At 35.7% G+C, this 19,023-nt stretch overlaps 1 protein-coding gene across 2 annotated transcripts in view; it reads right to left on the bottom strand.

Moving 5' to 3' along the window:
• The window catches only part of ITGA4 (integrin subunit alpha 4), a 434,521-nt gene that overhangs the window by 2,775 nt on the left and 412,723 nt on the right, over nucleotides 1-19,023 (bottom strand). For both annotated transcript variants that reach the window (XR_010122378.1, XM_055289905.2), the window contains 10 exons: nucleotides 12,588-12,738; nucleotides 11,422-11,517; nucleotides 10,703-10,782; nucleotides 9,628-9,717; nucleotides 7,552-7,642; nucleotides 5,293-5,400; nucleotides 4,300-4,425; nucleotides 3,148-3,267; nucleotides 593-691; nucleotides 11-130 (listed from right to left, as the gene is read on the bottom strand). Coding sequence is in view for 1 of the 2 variants with exons in the window: in XM_055289905.2 (XP_055145880.2) it covers nucleotides 11-130; nucleotides 593-691; nucleotides 3,148-3,267; nucleotides 4,300-4,425; nucleotides 5,293-5,400; nucleotides 7,552-7,642; nucleotides 9,628-9,717; nucleotides 10,703-10,782; nucleotides 11,422-11,517; nucleotides 12,588-12,738 (1,081 nt within the window). In the remaining variant the exon portion in view is untranslated. The remainder of the gene's footprint in view (nucleotides 1-10; nucleotides 131-592; nucleotides 692-3,147; nucleotides 3,268-4,299; nucleotides 4,426-5,292; nucleotides 5,401-7,551; nucleotides 7,643-9,627; nucleotides 9,718-10,702; nucleotides 10,783-11,421; nucleotides 11,518-12,587; nucleotides 12,739-19,023) is intronic.

The following is a 19,023-nucleotide window of genomic DNA, read 5'->3' as shown; positions in this document are numbered from 1 at the left end:
AAATGCTTACCTTCCACATAACATATGAGATCAACAGAAGTACAATAAGTCCAAGTAGCAAGCTACTTGAAATAATCACTATGGTGAAATAACGTTTGGGTCTTTGATGATGTAGTCCTTCCAGTAGAACCTATGTGAATTAAGAAAAATAAAACTCAAAAACCAAAAAAAAAAAAAAAAAAATCAGTTTAAAAAGTTGCTTATATTTCCTTTAAAGCCCTGCCATAATCTCCGGTAGTATTTAGAACTACCCACCCCATTTTCTTGCTGGTTCTAATATAATTGCAGGAAACACTGGTAACTGTTTAGCAGAAACAGTGAGTATAATGGGCTGTATCCATGACTTTTCCTCCAATCTATTCAATTCTCACTGCTGCCCAATTCACCTCTCTCAAAGAACTGCTGTATTGTTCCCTCCTGCCAGTTGTGGAAAATGCCAACTCTCAATCAAGTATTTCAAGTATTGGGGGCCCTCCATAAGCTGGTCACACTCTACTTTCCCAACTCAGTTACTCAAAAGGAAGTAATTATAGACACCCTTGAAATGTGTTTTCCTATAATTTTAATGTAGCAGTTAACAGGGTAATCTTACATGTGCAACATTCTCATCCTTGTTTAGTTCAATAACTCTTGGATTTGGCTCTGGAAAACCTGTTGCTCTTATTTCAAACTTGAGTGCTGAAGTCTCATCCTGTTTAATAAAAGAAAGATCACCATAGCCTGGTTTATTTCATAAAGACATAATTTATCAGGATCTTTACCTTCTAGCTAGAGGTTTTCACAATTTACCTTCCCCAATTTATTTCACCACTTAAAATTAACTGCAGTGCTTCCTTTGGTTCCCAAAGTGTGGTCTTGGTATTAATTTATGTAGTATCATTTTATTGAAATCCTTTGATTAAACATAGCTACCTTGCAAATAACTTGATTTAAATATTAGACTACAGAAAGAGGTAAGTTACCATTTACCAGTGTTCTCCACCCCACCACCGTATATTGAATCTATCTTATTTGGGCTTTTTCTTTCTTTCTAAATTAAATAAATGATATAAAATCAGTGGATGAACTCAGAACTTTACTGTCTAAAGCAGGGATTTTATAACGCAGAATCCATGAAGCTTGGGGACCTGTAGATGGGCTTTATAAATTCTAAGAATCTTTAGGAGATGTTTTCATGTGTGCATTTGCTGAGGGAGATGAGAATATATTTAAAGAGGGATATGACCTTTAAAACTACTGTGTAAATGTTATTTAACATTTTAGAGCTGAAAATGACAAGCTTCATATAGATCTAGAGCAGTGGTTCTCAGCAGGGAGGGTTTTATCACCTAAGGGACAGTCAGGAATGTCTAAAGACACTGTCAAGTGTCAGAACGTGGGAGGTAGTACTACCAGCAGTGAGTGTATACAGGCTGAGGATGATACTAAATATCCTACAATGCACAGGACAGCCCCCCAAAACAAAATTATCTGGTTCAAAATGCAAATTATGGCTACTGATGGGAAACCTAGACCTAGAGAAAAAGAGAAGGCAAACTGCAAAAGGTTAAATGACTTGCTGATGGTTCAATGACTTTGCTTTTAGCACAGTTGAAACTAAAATGGATATTTCTTCTTTGCCTGTCTAGTGTATCTTCCTCTTAAGCACTGTTTGGCAATTTCAAAAATTCCACTTGAACATAACAGCTGCCATTTCCTTTGGCTTCCTATGTTCTATGAACTAAGTGCTTATAAAAATCATCTCATTTATCCATATTGAACAGATGAGAAAACTGAAAAACAGAACTCCACATAAAACTAGTTTCATCTCAAACTACTCCTCATAAATATACATGCTCCTTTGTAGGAAGAAGTCCAAGATATATTTATTTTTAAAATTTAAATATGTTTTTGTTGATGAATTTTGATGTTTTTATTTGATTTTATGAAAGCCTTAGTTTTTCTTCTGAGCTATATTTTTAAAATAAAAGGCCTTCAATAAAAATCCCTTCATGCCAAAAACTCTCAATAAACTAGGTGTTGATGGAACATATCTCAATAAGAGCTATTTATGATAGACCCACAGCCAATATCATACTGAATGGGCAAAAACTGGAAGCACTCCCTTTGAAAACCGGCACAAGACAAGGATGCCTTCACACCATTCCTATTCAACGTAGTATTGGAAGTTCTGGCCATGGCAATCAGGCAAGAGAAAGCAACAAAGGGTATTCAAATAGGAAGAGAGGAAGTCAAATTGTTTGCAGGTGACATGATTGTATATTTAGAAAACTCCATGGTCTCAGCCCCAAAACTCCTTAAGCTTATAAGCAACTTCAGCAAAGTCTCAGGATACAAAAATCAATGTGCAAAAATCACAAGCATTCCTATACAACAATAGACAAGCAGAGAGCCAAATCATGAGTGAATCACTACAAAGAGAATAAAATACCTAGGAATCCAACTTACAAGGGATGTGAAGGACCTCTTCAAGGAGCACTACAAACCACTGCTCAAGGAAATAAGAGGACACAAACAAATGGAAAAAAATATTCTATGCTCATGGATAGGAAGAATCAATATTGTGAAAATGGCCATACTGCCCAAAGTAATTTATAGATTCAAGGCTACTCCCATCAAGCTACCATTGACTTTCTTTGCAAAATTAGAAAAAACTACTTTAAATTTCATATGGAACCATAAAAGAGCCCATATAGTCAAGACAATCCTAAGCAAAAAGGAAAGCTGGAGGCATCAGGCTACCCGACTTCAAACTATAATTACAAGGCTAACCAAAACAGATACACAGGCCAATGGAACAGAACAGAGACCTCAGAAATAACACCAGACATCTACCTAGGAATACAACTGGTCTCAAACTCCTGGCCTCAAGTGATCTTCCTGCCTTGGCCTCCCAAAGTGCTGGGATTACAGGCATGAGCCACTGTGCCTGGCCTATTTTAGCCTTTATTACCTGTTAATTTCTAAAGCCATTTCACTTAGTCAATGTAGATAGTTGAAGTGATAGAAATACAGTTTTAGAGTTTTACTCCAAAATTTCATTTAAACTTTAATTTGTTGAATGCCTTCATACTATCCTGCCTATATGACTGAATTTATACATTTTATGTAAACTTAGCCACCAAGTTGTCAATGTTTTAGACTTACCATTTCTAAAATGGATGGCCGGCCTTCCAACTGGATATGAACACTGGCTTCTTTTCCACTTTCCATTTTCCCAAAATTACATAGGAAGTTTAAACAATGTGGATCAGCTTTTATGCAGTACTTGAAGGGAATATTAAAGTGCTACATTAAAATTTTCAACGTTGGAAAATATTTTAAAAATATTTTTAAAATATTTTATATAGAATTTAATATATACTCTAATGGCATTTTGAAAATCATCTTTCCATAAATATGAAATTAAACATCTGCTTTCCATAGTGGCATTTAAATTACCTTTAAACAAGACATGAATGTTTATTTTCTAAATTATAATAAAGTATTTAAACTGGAGCATATGTTCTTATTATTTGTATTAACATAATCTTCTGGGACAGAATTTTTACAAAAACGTTCCTAATCAGAGTCTTGCTAAGTTACGTATTCTATGTTTGTTGTAAAACATGGATCATTTCAAGGTGATGACTGCTTCTCCAGTTTCTTTTCATACATTCACTAAGCTGAAAAGAATGAAAATTAACCCATGCCACAGAGGCTGCCCAGGTGAAGACAACCTCTTGGTGTCCTGAAGGGTCTGGAACAATGTCATTGGCAAATAGTGGGCATTTGTTAGATAAAAAAATGAAACTGTATAACATTTTTTTTTTTTTTTCTTTTTGAGATGGAGTCTTGCTCTGTCACCCAGGCTGGAGTGCAGTGGCATGATCTTGGCTCACTGCAACCTCCACCTCCTGGATTCAAGCAATTCTCCTGCCTCAGCCTCCCGAGTAGCTGGGACTACAGGCACCTGCCACCACGCCTGGCTAATTTTTGTATTTTTAGTAGAGACGGGGTTTCACTCTGTTGGCCAGGCTGGTCTCGAACCCCTGACCTTGTGATCCGCCCACCTCGGCCTCCCAAAGTGCTGGGATTACAGGCATGAGCCACCACACCTGGCCAACACATTTATATATGGGATAGACCCTGGGTCTATCTCAACTCTCCAACCATGCTTGTTCCTTCCATGCAAGAATACTACCTAATTTGTCTTCTCTCTTATCATTGAAGTGACAGCTCAAACCCATTGACTTGATTTTAAGTGTCTCACTTCTCTGTTGGAAAGCAGGAACTACAACCTGAAAAACTGAAACTTACCAATAGCCTCTTATCAGTCTTGGACAAGAACTGGACTATGCCTTTCAAAGTTTCCATTGCACTCTTTTGCTGCTCTAATGCACACACTCTTTGATAATTTTCAAAGTGGCATTCTCCAGTAGTAGTCTATGAAGATAGAAAGCAAGAGAAATCTTATCTTTCAACATTGGAAAAAACAGCAAAAGGTTTTAAAAGTTCCAGTAGCTTATCTTTGCTAAAATATATCAAGTACCTCTGAAATTGTAGAAATTTTTTTGACAGATTTGGGAGTGATTAAATGTCTGTGGCAGAAACACAAAAATCCAGCCGAATTACAGAAGGTTGGATATAGGTTCTAAGCTGATAAAATGGCCTTAACCTTGCAGAAATGTGAAAAATGATATTGGAACATTAGCATGATATTAAATATTTCTTTGCCTTTATAGACGAAACAATGTAACACCGTATTCTTCTCTCTAAATCTGGAATTTAACTAGGATTTTAAAAAATCAGACCTCAAACCTATTTAGTAGATTTGTTGACTTCTGTCTTCAACCTGTTAAGCTCAAAACAATTCTTATGGAACCATCAATGCAAGAATATTGGTTCTTAAGAAGTGGTTTGAATAGTGCTTCCTTAAAAAAAAAAAAGGCTATAATCCTCATATTTGCACAGTAGTTTCAAGTTTTATGAAGAATTCTACCAATCAACTTACCTGTATAGGTCTGTATCACACAAACACGTATCTTAAAATAATTATTCAATGGAGATGGTAGAATATAGTTCTGTTGTTATTTAAATCAAATGTAAAAGTTGCACTGTAACTACAGTTCTAAAGAAATATATAATATTCAAAGCATAACTCAATAAATGCATGGTGAATTCATAGAGTGTGACTGAAGTAAGATAACAATTACCCATTTTCGCATCATTACTTGAATAAAGGATTGGTTTGCATTTATTTTAGTATTTAAGACACACAATAAAGGTTAAGTGGAAGAAATACATTTTTACCTGGACATCCAAAATGTTGAACAGCTTATCAGTTTTGGGGCTAAAAGAATTTGGTACCATTATTTCCACACTAACATTGGGAGCCATGCTATTGCCAGTGTTGATAACCTGATAAGAAGGAAAATTTTTTTTTAACAAATTAAATGTTTTCTATAAATGTAAGTACAGATATCAGTTAGCTTTTAGGTGATCCCATATTCCATGCAACATTTATAGTGGTGGAGGCTTATAGTTGGCAGCTGCATAACAAAGGGAGACAGGATATCCATAGTCAGAATGTTTAAAGTTTGCTAATAATTTCAAATGAGTCATTATTTCTAACCTAGTTTTGGTATTGTTGAAAACAAAAAGTACAGGCTGATGGTTTATTGGAGAAACAGTCTTAGGAGACATAAACAATACATATTTGTATGTTACATTACATGTTTTAAAAATATCATTTGGTTCTCATGAGGTAGGCCAACATTTTGGTATTCACCAGCTAAGGGAAATGCTAACAGGTGTTCTTAGTGTTCCCAAGACAAAAGTTAAAGAATGAGAAGAGTTATGACCAAAACTCAGGTATTGTAATTCTAAATCCTACGATGTTATCGCAAAAGCACTCTGTGCTAAGAGGATAATCAGCAGGAGAAAGTGAATAAAAATGTATTTTTATTCAGGATCTATATGCTGATGCATTCAGAAAATAAAAGTATGTTGTTGGGTTTTGAGAAAGCACAAAAGGTTTTTAACAATACTTGTCAAAAAGTGCATAAGAGGATGATAAATTTGGGGACTGAAGATTCCTGAAAAGGGAAGTGGGGCCAAAATATAGCTTACTGAACTGGCAGCTTAACTATAAAACCAATACAGTTAAGTCAGAAAGATGCATCCCAATACCTCGATTAAAAAAGATGACTTGCAGACCTGCAGTCATTTTATGAATGCATGTGACATAGATGAAGAAAGTGTCTCCAAATTGGGAACAGGTGGTAATTGCTAATCCATAAAAGCACAGGGCAGTTGCAGAAGGAAATGTCAGCAACAGATACCTAGCAGTGCCCAATACTACAGACAAGGTCTTCTCGATGCCATTAAATATCAATCTAAATCACAAACATCTCTGTTTGCCTAACAACAATTAAACCTCTAAGAATATCTACATAGTTGGCTAGACACGGAAATCCTATATACCACAAGTTTCTCCAGTCCCAGTCACTACATTATAAATTTAGTAGAAAATACTTTTTAACTATTAATTGTAAATTAATAAATAAACATTCTAGAGTCCAGTTTGGTTTCTGTTTTAGTCTATCAAAGCACAAACTCCCATTGGGTTTTAAAGAGCATTTCTTGGGACTTCAAAGTGGAGAACTAAAATTTTTCAACATTAGTATCAACTAGTGTAACAAAAATTGGAGTATACATAGAATCAACAGGATTTCAAGGTCATTCTTTTTCCACAGATCTGGGGCAAAGCCAAGGAATTTGCATTTTGGATAGGTACCCCAAGTGATTCTAATACATATTTTGAAAAGCACTGTCTTACAAAATATTATACCTAATCTAAGATTTACTCACATATATATTCTATAAGAATTCTTGGACAGTGCTTTTGGTTCAAAGAATTTTTTTTGGAAATTATATTTACTAATCACCAACATCTTTGATACAATAAAAATATCAGTTTGACAGCAGAAAATGTTTTTAAAAACTTAGGTTTACGTGAGTCTCCTAATACTTCTGAATTATGATAGTACTCTTTACTTTAAAAGGTTATTTAATAATTGATAAAGCACTTGTCACAGGTCATAAACTTATGGCTTGAAAGGCTGACCAACGTGATCTTAAATGGAGTTGGGAGGTAAGAGCCTCCTTTACTTTGTAGTGCTGAGGTTTTTATAAGTTTGAACCAAGAAGAAATTTCACTGATTTGCACCCAAAGATGCCTTCCCTTAGCCTGTCCTGTTTTCTGTACGTGTCTCTAGCAAATTCAGCTCATCCCATAACTTTGCCCGTTTCAGGCATTATCTCTGTTCCTGCATGCTCTTTCTCACCTGTGCTGTAAGGAGATATGGGCTTGAATACCAGGGACAAGACAAGTGGAAGGAAAGCAGCAGGGGTCTGAGAGGCAGGAGTACCACTGCTGCTGCCCCATTCCAGCCAGCCGTGGTCTACAGAGGCTGAGGGACTTCATAGGTGTACAATGTCCCTTGGAGCAATGCATCAGTGACATCCTTTCAGGTTGTTACAAATATCAACACAATTAACTTTTCTTACATGGAAAGTTAAGTTCATTTTTTCCACCATGCATGTTTCAGGCTCATTTTCGTCATTTGATCCATACACAAATGAAGTTGGGTTTACAAACCTGGTAGAAACAAATTCAAATTTAATTAACTGTCTTATTCGATGATGTTTTATAAAGAGTCTTTTTTATAGTCTGGATTATAGCATATTTACAAGTCACCATGGAATACTTTTGGTTTTGTGGTCAGATATACATTTTATTTAAAAAGAAATTAAATTAGGGCCGGGCGCGGTGGCTCATGCCTGTAATCCCAGCAATTTGGGAGGCCGAGGAGGGCGCATCACCTGAGGTCAGGAGTTTGAGGGCAGCCTGGCCAACATGGTGAAACCCAGTCTCTACTAAAAATACAAAAAAAATTAGCTGGGTGTGGTGGCGCATGCCTGTAGTTCCAGCTACTCAGGAGGCTGAGGCAGGAGAATCGCTTGAACCCAAGAAGCGGAGGTTGCAGTGAGCTGAGGTCACACCACTGCCCTCCAGCATGGGCAATAGAGCAAGACTCTGTCTAAAAAAAAAATTAAAAAGCCATGTGCTCTGACCTGGATGACAATATCTGTCCTCACCGATATTCTTTTCTTGCTTTCCGCAACACTACACCTTTTTCATTCTACTGACCATTCCTTCTCTTTCAGCCCTTACGTGATTCATGTAAATTTGGCAAATGTAATGTGGGATAGCTTCTTAGCTTTTTCCTAAGGTTCTCATACCTCAATTTATGTTACCCATGTTTGAATTATTTCTTCCAATCTCATGATCCCTGCTGGCTACTTATAATGAACCCCAAATCTGGGGAGCAAGTCTAACATTATTATGATAATTTTTTTGTTACAATACAAGGCTGTCACTCTCTTTTAAAGGCTTGTGATTCGACATTTTTGTCTGCAATAAACTTTAAGAAATATGTTTCTAGGGAGAACTCTACTCCATAAGGTGCTCACATTTGGCAGCTAATATTAGGTAATACCAAATTAGAAACTCATGAAACAGGAAAGTAATCAGCATAGATTTAGGCAGTTTAACAGGTGAACATTCCATGTTCAAAATAATGAGATGTGAATAAGAGAAAAATAGGAAGACACTCATCATAAGCCAGGAGGAATGGCAAGATAAACACTGAAAACCAGGAAACATGCAATGAACTTTTTATTTGCTTACTTGTGATTCTCTAGGTCTTACTCTCCTGTGAATGGCCTTTTTTCATCCATTTGCTTTATCTCAAACTTGATACTCAATTCCATCAGACACCGACATTTTACATTTACATGACTGTATATCACCTTTCTAAGTGGATAAAATGACTGCGGGATGGTTTAGATTTAGAGCAACAGGAAAGGCTCATCTGTCTATTTGTTCTGTAACTCATATCTTCTACTGTATAAAAATGTAGTTTTAAGGACTAACAGCATGAATAAGTTCCAGTGGAATTACTGAAGGTTTCTGTAAGCCCCCTTTTATTCTTTCTCCAAATATCTCCTTCTTGAATGAGAGGAGGATCCACTCAATCATTAAAATCACGAGGAAGCAATGAATTCTGATACTGTGGTTGAGGAATTCGGTGATCCCATGGGTATAAAAAGTGGACAAGGGACACCTTGCAGCCAGATCTCTCACATCTCAATCCATTTGCCACATGTGTAGATATGGGTCTGCAGAATAGTGATTTGACTAACTTCACACTTCTCTGAACTTCACACTTGACATGGGCATTGAGTATGATTATGAAGACTGCATACTGCCTAATTCCGGATTAGGATTACACAGTGCACAACTGAAAGGCTCAGTGTGGCCTTGCTAGCTTATTGGGGTTCTCACAGTAGGAAATCTCCTCCAGCTGGGTACTAGTTTGATGTAGTATCAGTGTTGATTATAGAGTGGATTATTATAATAGACAGCTAAGTAAGGGACTATAACAACGAGGTAATTATTAAAAGATAGAGTATCCTTTTTATTTAAAAAAAATTCTAGAATACAGTTTTTTCATTAATGTAAGAAGCAAGGAAACTGTAAATCAGCTCTAAATTTGAAAGGAGGCCTTGATGTCTACTTACCCATGAACAGTCAGCTTAACCTCATATTTTAAAGGTATTGCTACAGTCACTCTGCTGTGCTTTAGATTGTCCATTTCCCCTTCATTTTCACTACACAAATAGAAAACACCCTGTTAGAATTCACCAAGCAGAAAAATCTTCAGAGAGAACTAATTACATATCCTGTATACCTAATATACTCAGAGGTTTGCTTAAATGCTTTTTGAGGAGTGGGGATAAAAGCAGATATGATAGTAAAAATTTTTTAGGACAAGGTTGGCAGAAAATTTCTCTCATTATTTAAACTGTTATCATTTGCTTCTAATGCTAGATAGAGGAGTTTTTTTTTTTTTTTTTTTTTTTTTTTTTTTTTTTTTTTTTTTTTACAAATAGTTACATTTATTAGATTAAAAGATTTTTTAACGTTTATGTTCTAGGTGGTACAAAAACCAGAATAAATAGGTAGTTTAGAAACAAATTTATTACTCTCTTTAGATTGAAGAAGTATTTTTGCAAGACTTAATTCAATGACCAAAGAAAGCACATCAATCATATAATTTTTTAAACTGTATAGCAAGTCATGTACTGCCTTAACGTATCTTTATAATCAGTTTTACTTATAGAGATTTTTAGGATGAGAGGTGACCAAATTGTTGTGTTAGGTAAAATGAAGTCCATCTTGATGTTTACTCTGAATTTTTAAAAATATATTGAAACTTCACTCATGAAATAGTCATTAATGATTTCCTATTTACTCTAGGAGACATATCTATGTCAGTCATTACACTCCCTTTTAAATCTTGTAGAGTTATTACTTGTAAACGGTTTATTCTGTTTTTGATTTCAAATACACAGTTTGATTCGTGACACATCATGTCCACTCTAATCTAATCTAATAAATACTTAACATAGCTCAAGAGCTAAAACATTACCAGTAACTCCCATTTAACTATGTTGTTTGGTTTTTTTTAAAAGCACACCATGTAAGAGAAGTTTTCTCTTACAATTAACGGAACACAGTTTTATGGTTCTCCTAATTCCCCCCTCAAAATATGGGGGTACATTTCTAGTTCATTTTATTAACAATAAGTTATACCAGGTAGCATGCACTGTGATAGTGAGGTCCTCTTCCGCTCTGCTGAGTGAGCTCACATCCAGGAGAAAGCTAGTATCTATCTGTAAAACATAGAGCAGGAAAGCCCATTAAAAAAAAATCTTAAGTACATTTTTTATAATCTGAATTTTTTCTTAAAAGTTTATGTTCTATGGAATGTAGAATTGAATCTATTGTAAAGGCATCAGCTACTCCTCCCTTGGCAGTAAGATTCAGTGAAGTTGTTGGGTTTGTGGCAATTTTAAAGTACACACATTATCCACAAGTAACATTCAGAGACAAAGCCTTCTCTGAATGTGAACACAGGCAAGTCCAGACAAAATTAGAAATGCTTTCACAACTTGAGTGAAGACTCTTGCCAAAAACACCTTTTTGTATAGCAGAGGTAACATGCCTGGCAGACAGGACCACCTGCGGTGGGGGTGGGGGGTTTTGGGGAAGGGTGTGTAGGGGGAGCAGAATTCTGATTGACAGATGCACATGCCCATTTCGATGTAAACATGCCACCCCCTTTAAAACAGCAAACTTTGCCAAGAATATAAACACAAAGCTCAAAGATTTCAAGAACCAGTTTTATTTCATCACTCAGCTACCTACCCTAAGCTAAAATATTTATAATATTTTATATGCAACATAAGGATAGGGAAGAATAGAAAAATATTCATGATAGTGAACAAAAGCCATAAATGTGAAACACTTACCCTTGAGAGATGATCTACATATATATAGCCAATACTGCAGTCAAGTTGTACCATGCCAGAGTTATCTGTGACTTCGCAGTTTATTTGCTTCTCTTCCTAACGGGAAAAATGAAACAACTGTTTTGGACAGGAAGGAAATAAAAAGTTTGTAACATATGTTTAAGGATGGTTAATGAAAAGAATATCATCCCAGAAGTATTTGCTTTCCTAGGAAAACTATTTTCTATTTATATGTTTGAGATAAATAGAAATATGATATAAATGTGTGCATGTGTGTATATATGTATATATGTGTATATATGTATATATGTCTGTATATATGTGTGTGTATGTATGTGTGTATATATATATATGTATACTCTAGTATTCAAACAGATTCTCCACAAAAAAAATTTCTGGACTTGTAGCGTTCATTCATCTTGATATATTCCCTATTTAATCCAGGGTCTGAATTCCTTGAAAAATCATGAGGCAAGGAATCCATAAGGTTCATATTTTAATGGTCCTCTTCTGTCTGGTATGTGAGAATGTGTTTAAGGTATTTAATCAAAATAGCTATAATCTCAATAGGTGTAATGAGGCTATAATTGCAGTAAGTATAAAATGCTTTAAAAATACAGTCCGTGAATATCTGAGTTTCCACTGTTACTTTTGCAAGTAGTGCAAACACTAGAGAAAGAAGGTAACAGATACTCGTGAGAGGTCAAAGGTCACTCTTGATGTGAAGGTGTGGCCCCTGGACAAAAGATGAGTGAATTTGATAAAGGATAGAGAAAATTCCATTAATTGTCTGAGTGTCACCTTAAAATAAAGAACGGTAACTCTGGAGTCCAGGAAGGATGATCAATGTTACTTGTGCAAGGACCACAATCAAGGGGATCCTGTTCCAACATCAGACGTGTGCTGGCTACAGCAGTGAGAATGTAAAGGCACCCAAACAGCTTCCTCCTACTCCTAGCACTGGAAAACAGGAGGCTGATGCCTTTGGACTTAAGACCCAAGAACTTGCCATTCTGAGCAGGGGCACGGAAGAAGTCTGAAAATAACTAGGAGCCTAAATATTAAGACTTATACCACAAATCAGTGAAGTGAATTCTACAATTTACTCTTTAAAAATTAAGTAAAATACTAAGTAGCATCATGCTATTGTGGTTTACAGTACTTACCAGCTCTAAAATCTTAATGAAGTAAAGACCCATGGGTAGTTTGACATGTAGAGTCGTTTCATATGCATCATCTCCAGCATTAAACAAGGACACATTCAACATTAATGTCTTCATACTCCCAACAGCAAGATAGGTTTTATTTTCATGGGGCCTAAAAATTAAGTAATATTATTTAGTTCTTATTTAGGAAATAAAAATCCTTCTCTCTCTCTCTCTCTCTCTCTCTCTCTATATATATATATATATATATATGCATACAAGGATCTATGTATATAATTTATGCTGAACATAAAATACTAATTTTCTTGGAAAACCAATCATGGGATTGACCCTATGCAAGCAGATGTGAGCTGATATTAAGAACTCTTTCTCATGTTTTCTTTGTAAATTCAGTCACCTATTACCCAAGGAAAGTTTAATGAGTTATAATTAGACTCGTATCTTTTCTCATTTCTTTTCTGCATAACCTCTTGCTTCTATAATTTTAACATTTTCCTGATTATTTCATAACGTTTTCTAAAGGCAAAGCAGTTTTTTTCTTTCTTGCAAGCCTAAAATAGACATTGAACTAGCTGCTGCCTGAACCAAGGGAGGAAAATGGAAGGAACTGGTAGAAAAGGAGAAGACTAGAAGGAATGCGTGGTAGAAGTGAGCAAGGCATGAGGAAGAACTACTATGTCCACCCACAAGTGTGTGGCACTAAAATTTGTAGAACTAGAATTAAATTGTGAAGCAGCTGGTCACCTCCACCAGTAACTAGGCCAAATTTAAAAACAGAACTAGAGACATGCTTCATCCTCCTGTGTATTGCAAAGTATAGATTGCTGCAAATCCACACATATGCACGAGTTCAAGTCCTGGCACCGCCAGCAGTTCTTTCTGGTGGGGAAGTAGTTTAGCATCTTTAAGCCTCAGTCATCCTATTCCATACTACCTACCATTCAGTGAAGATCTGGGTTATGTATACTGTATAAAGTCCTTAAAATATTTTAAATATGAAGTATTTGAGACATAAGGAACTTATTCAAAGGCCACAGCTAGAATGTTCTAAAGTCTTGAAACAATTGCAAATTTCTACACAGTTCATTTTTTTTTCCCAGTGAGAGGATTAGAACAACTAGGTGCTAAGGAACACTTTCCATTATAGCATGTCATTTTATAAACTTTCCCCTAAGAACAGAAGTTCTTAGATATCTAGTAATTTAAAATTTAGAAAAATGAGTTCAAAGTAGAGAAGCATGTTACCCAAAGCAAAATATCAGGTGAGGATAGATAAAAAAGATAAATATCCACCTAGCACTGCAGAATTTAGAAAGTTTCTTCAGTAATGTTTAAATTGTGTCATTCAAATCAACATTTGTAGAGAAGATTGGTATTTGAATAAACTATTTATGGAAATACTAAAGATACAGTAGGAATTTAGTTGTTTTGTGAATTGATTAAAGACAGCATATGTAAGGACAGAGTTTAAGAACATGTTTCAAAATTTCTGCTTTTAAGTATTACTTGAAGATTCATGAATGAATATAATTGAAAGTTTCTGTACAATAAATCAGGCACTAAGTTCATCGTTCCCAAATACCAACAAATTTCACTCCTTCCTAGAGCTGATATAATAAAGGACAGATGTGTAAATAAATGTAAAAAATGATACACAAATGAGCAAGTGTTATGAGTAGAAGGCTCTGGGAAACCACTTTTTGCCTGAGGTAGTAAAGACATGATACTTGTTCTTTCTCTACTACTACGGTTAAATTGGCTGCCTCAAGAAATATTTTTTAAGTCTGAAAATGTCATGATTGAACCTAAATTCACTTGGATTGAGTTTCTAATTGATTTATCTGTCTCAAGTCCTTCTCCTCTCCTTTAATCCAGTCTTCACACTGCCAGAGGGTCATTTTCAAGAAAGCAAACTAAATAACGGTAAGTATCTGTTGAGAACCTTACATTGCCTTCAAGATAAGAGTTCCAACTCCTTAGCATGACACAGAGGCCCTCCAGAGTTGGTCCCTGCTTCACTTCCACTGAACAATTCATTCTTTTGTTTCAGTCATATTTTTCTATAAACAGGCATCTAATACACCAGGATGTTTTGTGTCTCCCTTCAAGCTAGCACTCTGACGTCAACATCTCCTCTTCATGCATCTGACTTGTACTTATTCTTCAAGATTTAGCTTGGACGTCAATAATTCTTAGTTGTTCTTCCAGCCAAAACTCACTGTTAACCACCTTCACTCTGCACTGCTCTCCCCTAACAGGGTAAGGTGGCAGCTTCTCCCTCTCTCAAAGCACACTGGGCACCTCTATAAAAATGCAGTATTTTCACAAAGTCAAGCCTCTGGTTCCTCTCACCACTAGACTAATTTGCCTTGGGGAGAAGATGCTGGATCGTGATTCACATGCTTTCTCAGGGCCTAACAACACAGTGTTCAAAAAATATAAGCAGGTTTGTACATGTCTGTATTAAACGTAAAGAAGGGTTCGGTGGTGTCCAAGCAACAAGTCAGAAAAAACTGGGAAAATTATTTGGTAAGTTATTGACTGTTAGAAGTCTATGAAACTATCAGCATAAATACTGTCACGTTATAGCCTTAAACCGTGTTTATCTGTTCTGTGATGGTATACAGATTGCAAACGTCTCACTAAGAAAGTAAATATCTAGCATTACGACATTGTGATCTGTACCCCATCCAGACAACCTAATGTTTTAATGGTGATAAACCTACTGAAATGACCTGTGAATTAATGGCATCATATGACCATGGCAAAATCAAAACTGGAAATGTAGTACGGTTTTTGAGAATTATTCTTATGAACCTCGGAATATGCAAATAAAATAATTTTGGACATTTTTCCCCACTTTTATAACTCTAATATAACTTCTAAGAAAATGGGCACTTCACTTAATGCTAGAAAATTTTTCCTTTTTCTAAACTTATCAGAGTATAATACATGCATAGAAAAATGCACATATCCTAATTGTACAGCTCAATATTTTTTATGAATACATGTGTTAAGCACCTAGATCAAGGAAACAAATATTAGCAGCACCACTGAAAAACCCTCTTGGGTTTTTTCTTCCAGTTATTGGCCCCACCCTCCTTGATTTTTAATAATATAAATTGGTTTTGTTCAGTTTTGTATTTTACATAAATGTAATGTAATCTTTGAGTATCTGTTCTTTTGCACGGCTTTTATTCAAAATTTTGTTTGTGAGATTAACATCTTGGTACACGTAGTTGTAAAATGTTTCTTATCATTGGTGTATATAGTCCATTTTATGAATATGCCACATCTTATTTATCCTTTCAATTATCCATGGGACTTTTGACAATTTCCATTTTTGGAACTATTATAGTTTTTTGGTCGACACACACGTGTAATTCTGTAGGCTAGATACATATTTATATCTATGTTTGTTTCTATCTAGGAGAGATTCTTATAATTTTTTAACCCAGGATTAATTTCTTAAAAATCTTTGAATCTTGGCTTACTTTCACTACCAGCCTAAGTTAGCAAACTATGTTTAAAAAACAAAACATACTATCAGGAACTATTTTTAATTAATAAAAATATATATACTTTAGAATTTCCATATAAAAAGCAAGCGTATCATAGAGTAGAAGTCTGCAAACTACTGCCTGAAGGCCAAATTCACATATCTGCCTACTTTAGTAAATAAAGTTCTATGAGAACACAGCCATGCTTTTGCACTACAGTGACAGAGTTGAGTAGCTGGGACAGAGATCTCTGTCCCACAAAAACTCAAATATGTATTATCTGTCCCTTCACAGAAAAAAGATGCAGGCTCTTGCTACAGAGCAATCCGATGAGTAAATTAATTACAAAATAAACATATAACATATTACCATATTTAATTGAAATCTATTTTGTACTATTCTGACTATAATAGAAGCTTCATTATTTCAGATGGCATAGGATGCAGTTCTTTACCCCAATAAGCCACACAGAATTAGAGAAAATGATCCCCCAGTCCTCATAACTCCTCCAGACATGGAGAAGAAAGGAAAGAATGCTACTTTCACATGCATCATCTCTATGTTGGGATCCTTGATTTGAGCAGTTGGATATGCTGGAAGAATGTGTAATAACTAACAAAGCAGTAATTCCAAACCCCGGGCACCACTGCAGGGTGGAGGAGTCTGAGTGACAGTGTGCTACCACAGCATTTTAGGGAATGTCTGTGATTTACTCGTGCCTGTGTTGTAAACCTTGGGGTTAAGTAGTATGCATCTGCTTGGTGGCACTGTTAAATGGGAGAGAGGAAATGTGTGGGAACATGGCTGTCCCACATCCCGCCCCCCCCACCGCAAACTCTATAATCATGTTAGGACTAAAGCAACCTAAGAGGTTCTAAAAGTAAACTTCAGCTTGACATTAAAGTTTAATTAAGACTTGTAGAAGAGCTGCCCAGAAATAGACATTTATAAAATATTCTGGCTTGTAACCAAAGCATTAGTCACTGAACACCTTTGGGAAAGAAGTTGGCACTTAGACAAGCAACAGAAGGTGAAAGCACTGCATAAACAGCTAGGTTCCAAGACAACAGCAAATTAAAGAGAAACACAATGTTCACATTTCAGCAGCTAGACTCCTGGTTTATTTTCCATTTTTAAGCTATTTTGCCACATTACCATAATTGCAATTCTACTTTTTTTTCCCCCAAATATACATCTTACTGTAAATTGATTCATTAACAAGATGCTCTCAGAAAGATACCTACCAGCTTCCTATGTGAGACATAATAAGGAACCAGGTGCACATCTGGAAGTGCGACAAGACTGAACCAGAGCTGTCCCCAGGACTCATAGTTCATTCTTCATTAAAACATGCATAATGCAGACTTGAAATTTACAAAGCAACCTAGAATCCATGTAACTTAAACAAATCAAGGTACTGTGTACATACAGAATCATAACTTAATAAGTGACAGAGGAAAAATAGAAAAATGATGTACTGCACCAGGCTGTATGTTGTTTTCTGAGTGAATAATATAGCTTTATTTTGCAAGAAATGCTCCCCAAGTCTTAGTATAATGAATTCACCCTGTCTCCCTAAAATGAATTAGGGCTTGATAGCTAACTTGTTTTTAATCAAGATGCTAGAATAAAATATAATGTAAACTGATACCATACTTCACTAGGTCAAGATACATGACTCATTTATTTGACAAAAGAGTAACCTGCAGCAAGTAGCCTACAGGCCTAAGTAAAATTTTTATCTTTTTTTCCTTTACTACTGACTTCAGGGAAAAAGACAATACTGAAAAATTCTTGCCTGTTGGAATAGACAGGTTACCTGACATTTAGGAAGATTTTATTAAAGACAGGCAAACTCACTGAGGTTAAGGGAAGAACAGCAGAAAAACTTAAATTGAAAGATTGAACCAGTAATTAGCATGTCTTAGTTTATAAAGCATATAATTCATTCTCTCAAAACTTTATGCGGTCAATGAGGCAAATATTCCTACTATTTCCATTTTAAAAATGGACAATTTCATCAGACTAGCTCTTTGGGGGATTAACAGCATAGTGGCAGATGTTGCTCATTGCTCATTGTCTAGCCAACGGTGATTTCCCTTCTTAGCTGCCAACAGAGCCCTGGATTATTCAGGTGACAGGCAGCATTCCCTTAATATTTCAGAAGACAGACCTCTAGGTTCAACTCCAGAGAATGTATCACAATAACAAAATAATTGATTCAGGATCAATTTACTGTGATCACGGTGACTCCATTCTCCTTCAACCATGACAGAATCAGGGATAAACAAGTAACACAGGTCTGGTTAATCAGAATACATCTAATGAGTCACTGCCCTTCCTGGAACGGCAACTTAAAGACTTAAAGATGACAAAGCACTTTTTCTCTTGCTTGGAAGCTTGATGGTGCTTGGCTATACTGTGATCATGAGGAAAAGCTGAGAGAGCTGGAAAGATAGCCATCAATGTCTAGTCTTTGGTAGCTGTTCACCAAACCTGTGAACGTCCTTCCTCAAGACTGCTTATTATGCAAAATAATATCTTTATTAAGTCACTGTTAGTTACTCTAAAACTTGCAATTAAAAGTATTCCTAACAGATACAGAAGCAATTCTTCAGGGAAAGCTTACATCACTCATTCTGGAAGCACAACTGAGGTGCAGAAATGTATTGCGGTGTCATTTACATGAGTATCAAGGATTTGATTTTAAACTTCCTATGTGATGGCTAATGCCTTCTATTATATTTGTAATCTTGAAGTCGTGTTGGTTCATCTTTATTTTGCACTGGAAGTCCTTTTAAGTGTAGTTTATTGTCCTAAGCATTTAGACATACAGGACGAAGCCTCAACTTAATGAAGAGATGAGAGTGGATAAGCACTGTTTAGTGTACTGTTGACAGTTTATTATTGTAGTCTTCAGAAACTCATGTTCTTTA

The sequence above is a fragment of the Symphalangus syndactylus genome, chromosome 8 (assembly GCF_028878055.3).
Source record: "Symphalangus syndactylus isolate Jambi chromosome 8, NHGRI_mSymSyn1-v2.1_pri, whole genome shotgun sequence".
Classification (NCBI taxonomy): domain Eukaryota; kingdom Metazoa; phylum Chordata; class Mammalia; order Primates; family Hylobatidae; genus Symphalangus; species Symphalangus syndactylus.
The sequence above is the reverse complement of the archived record's forward strand: the minus strand, read 5'-3'. Positions and strand labels throughout refer to the sequence as shown.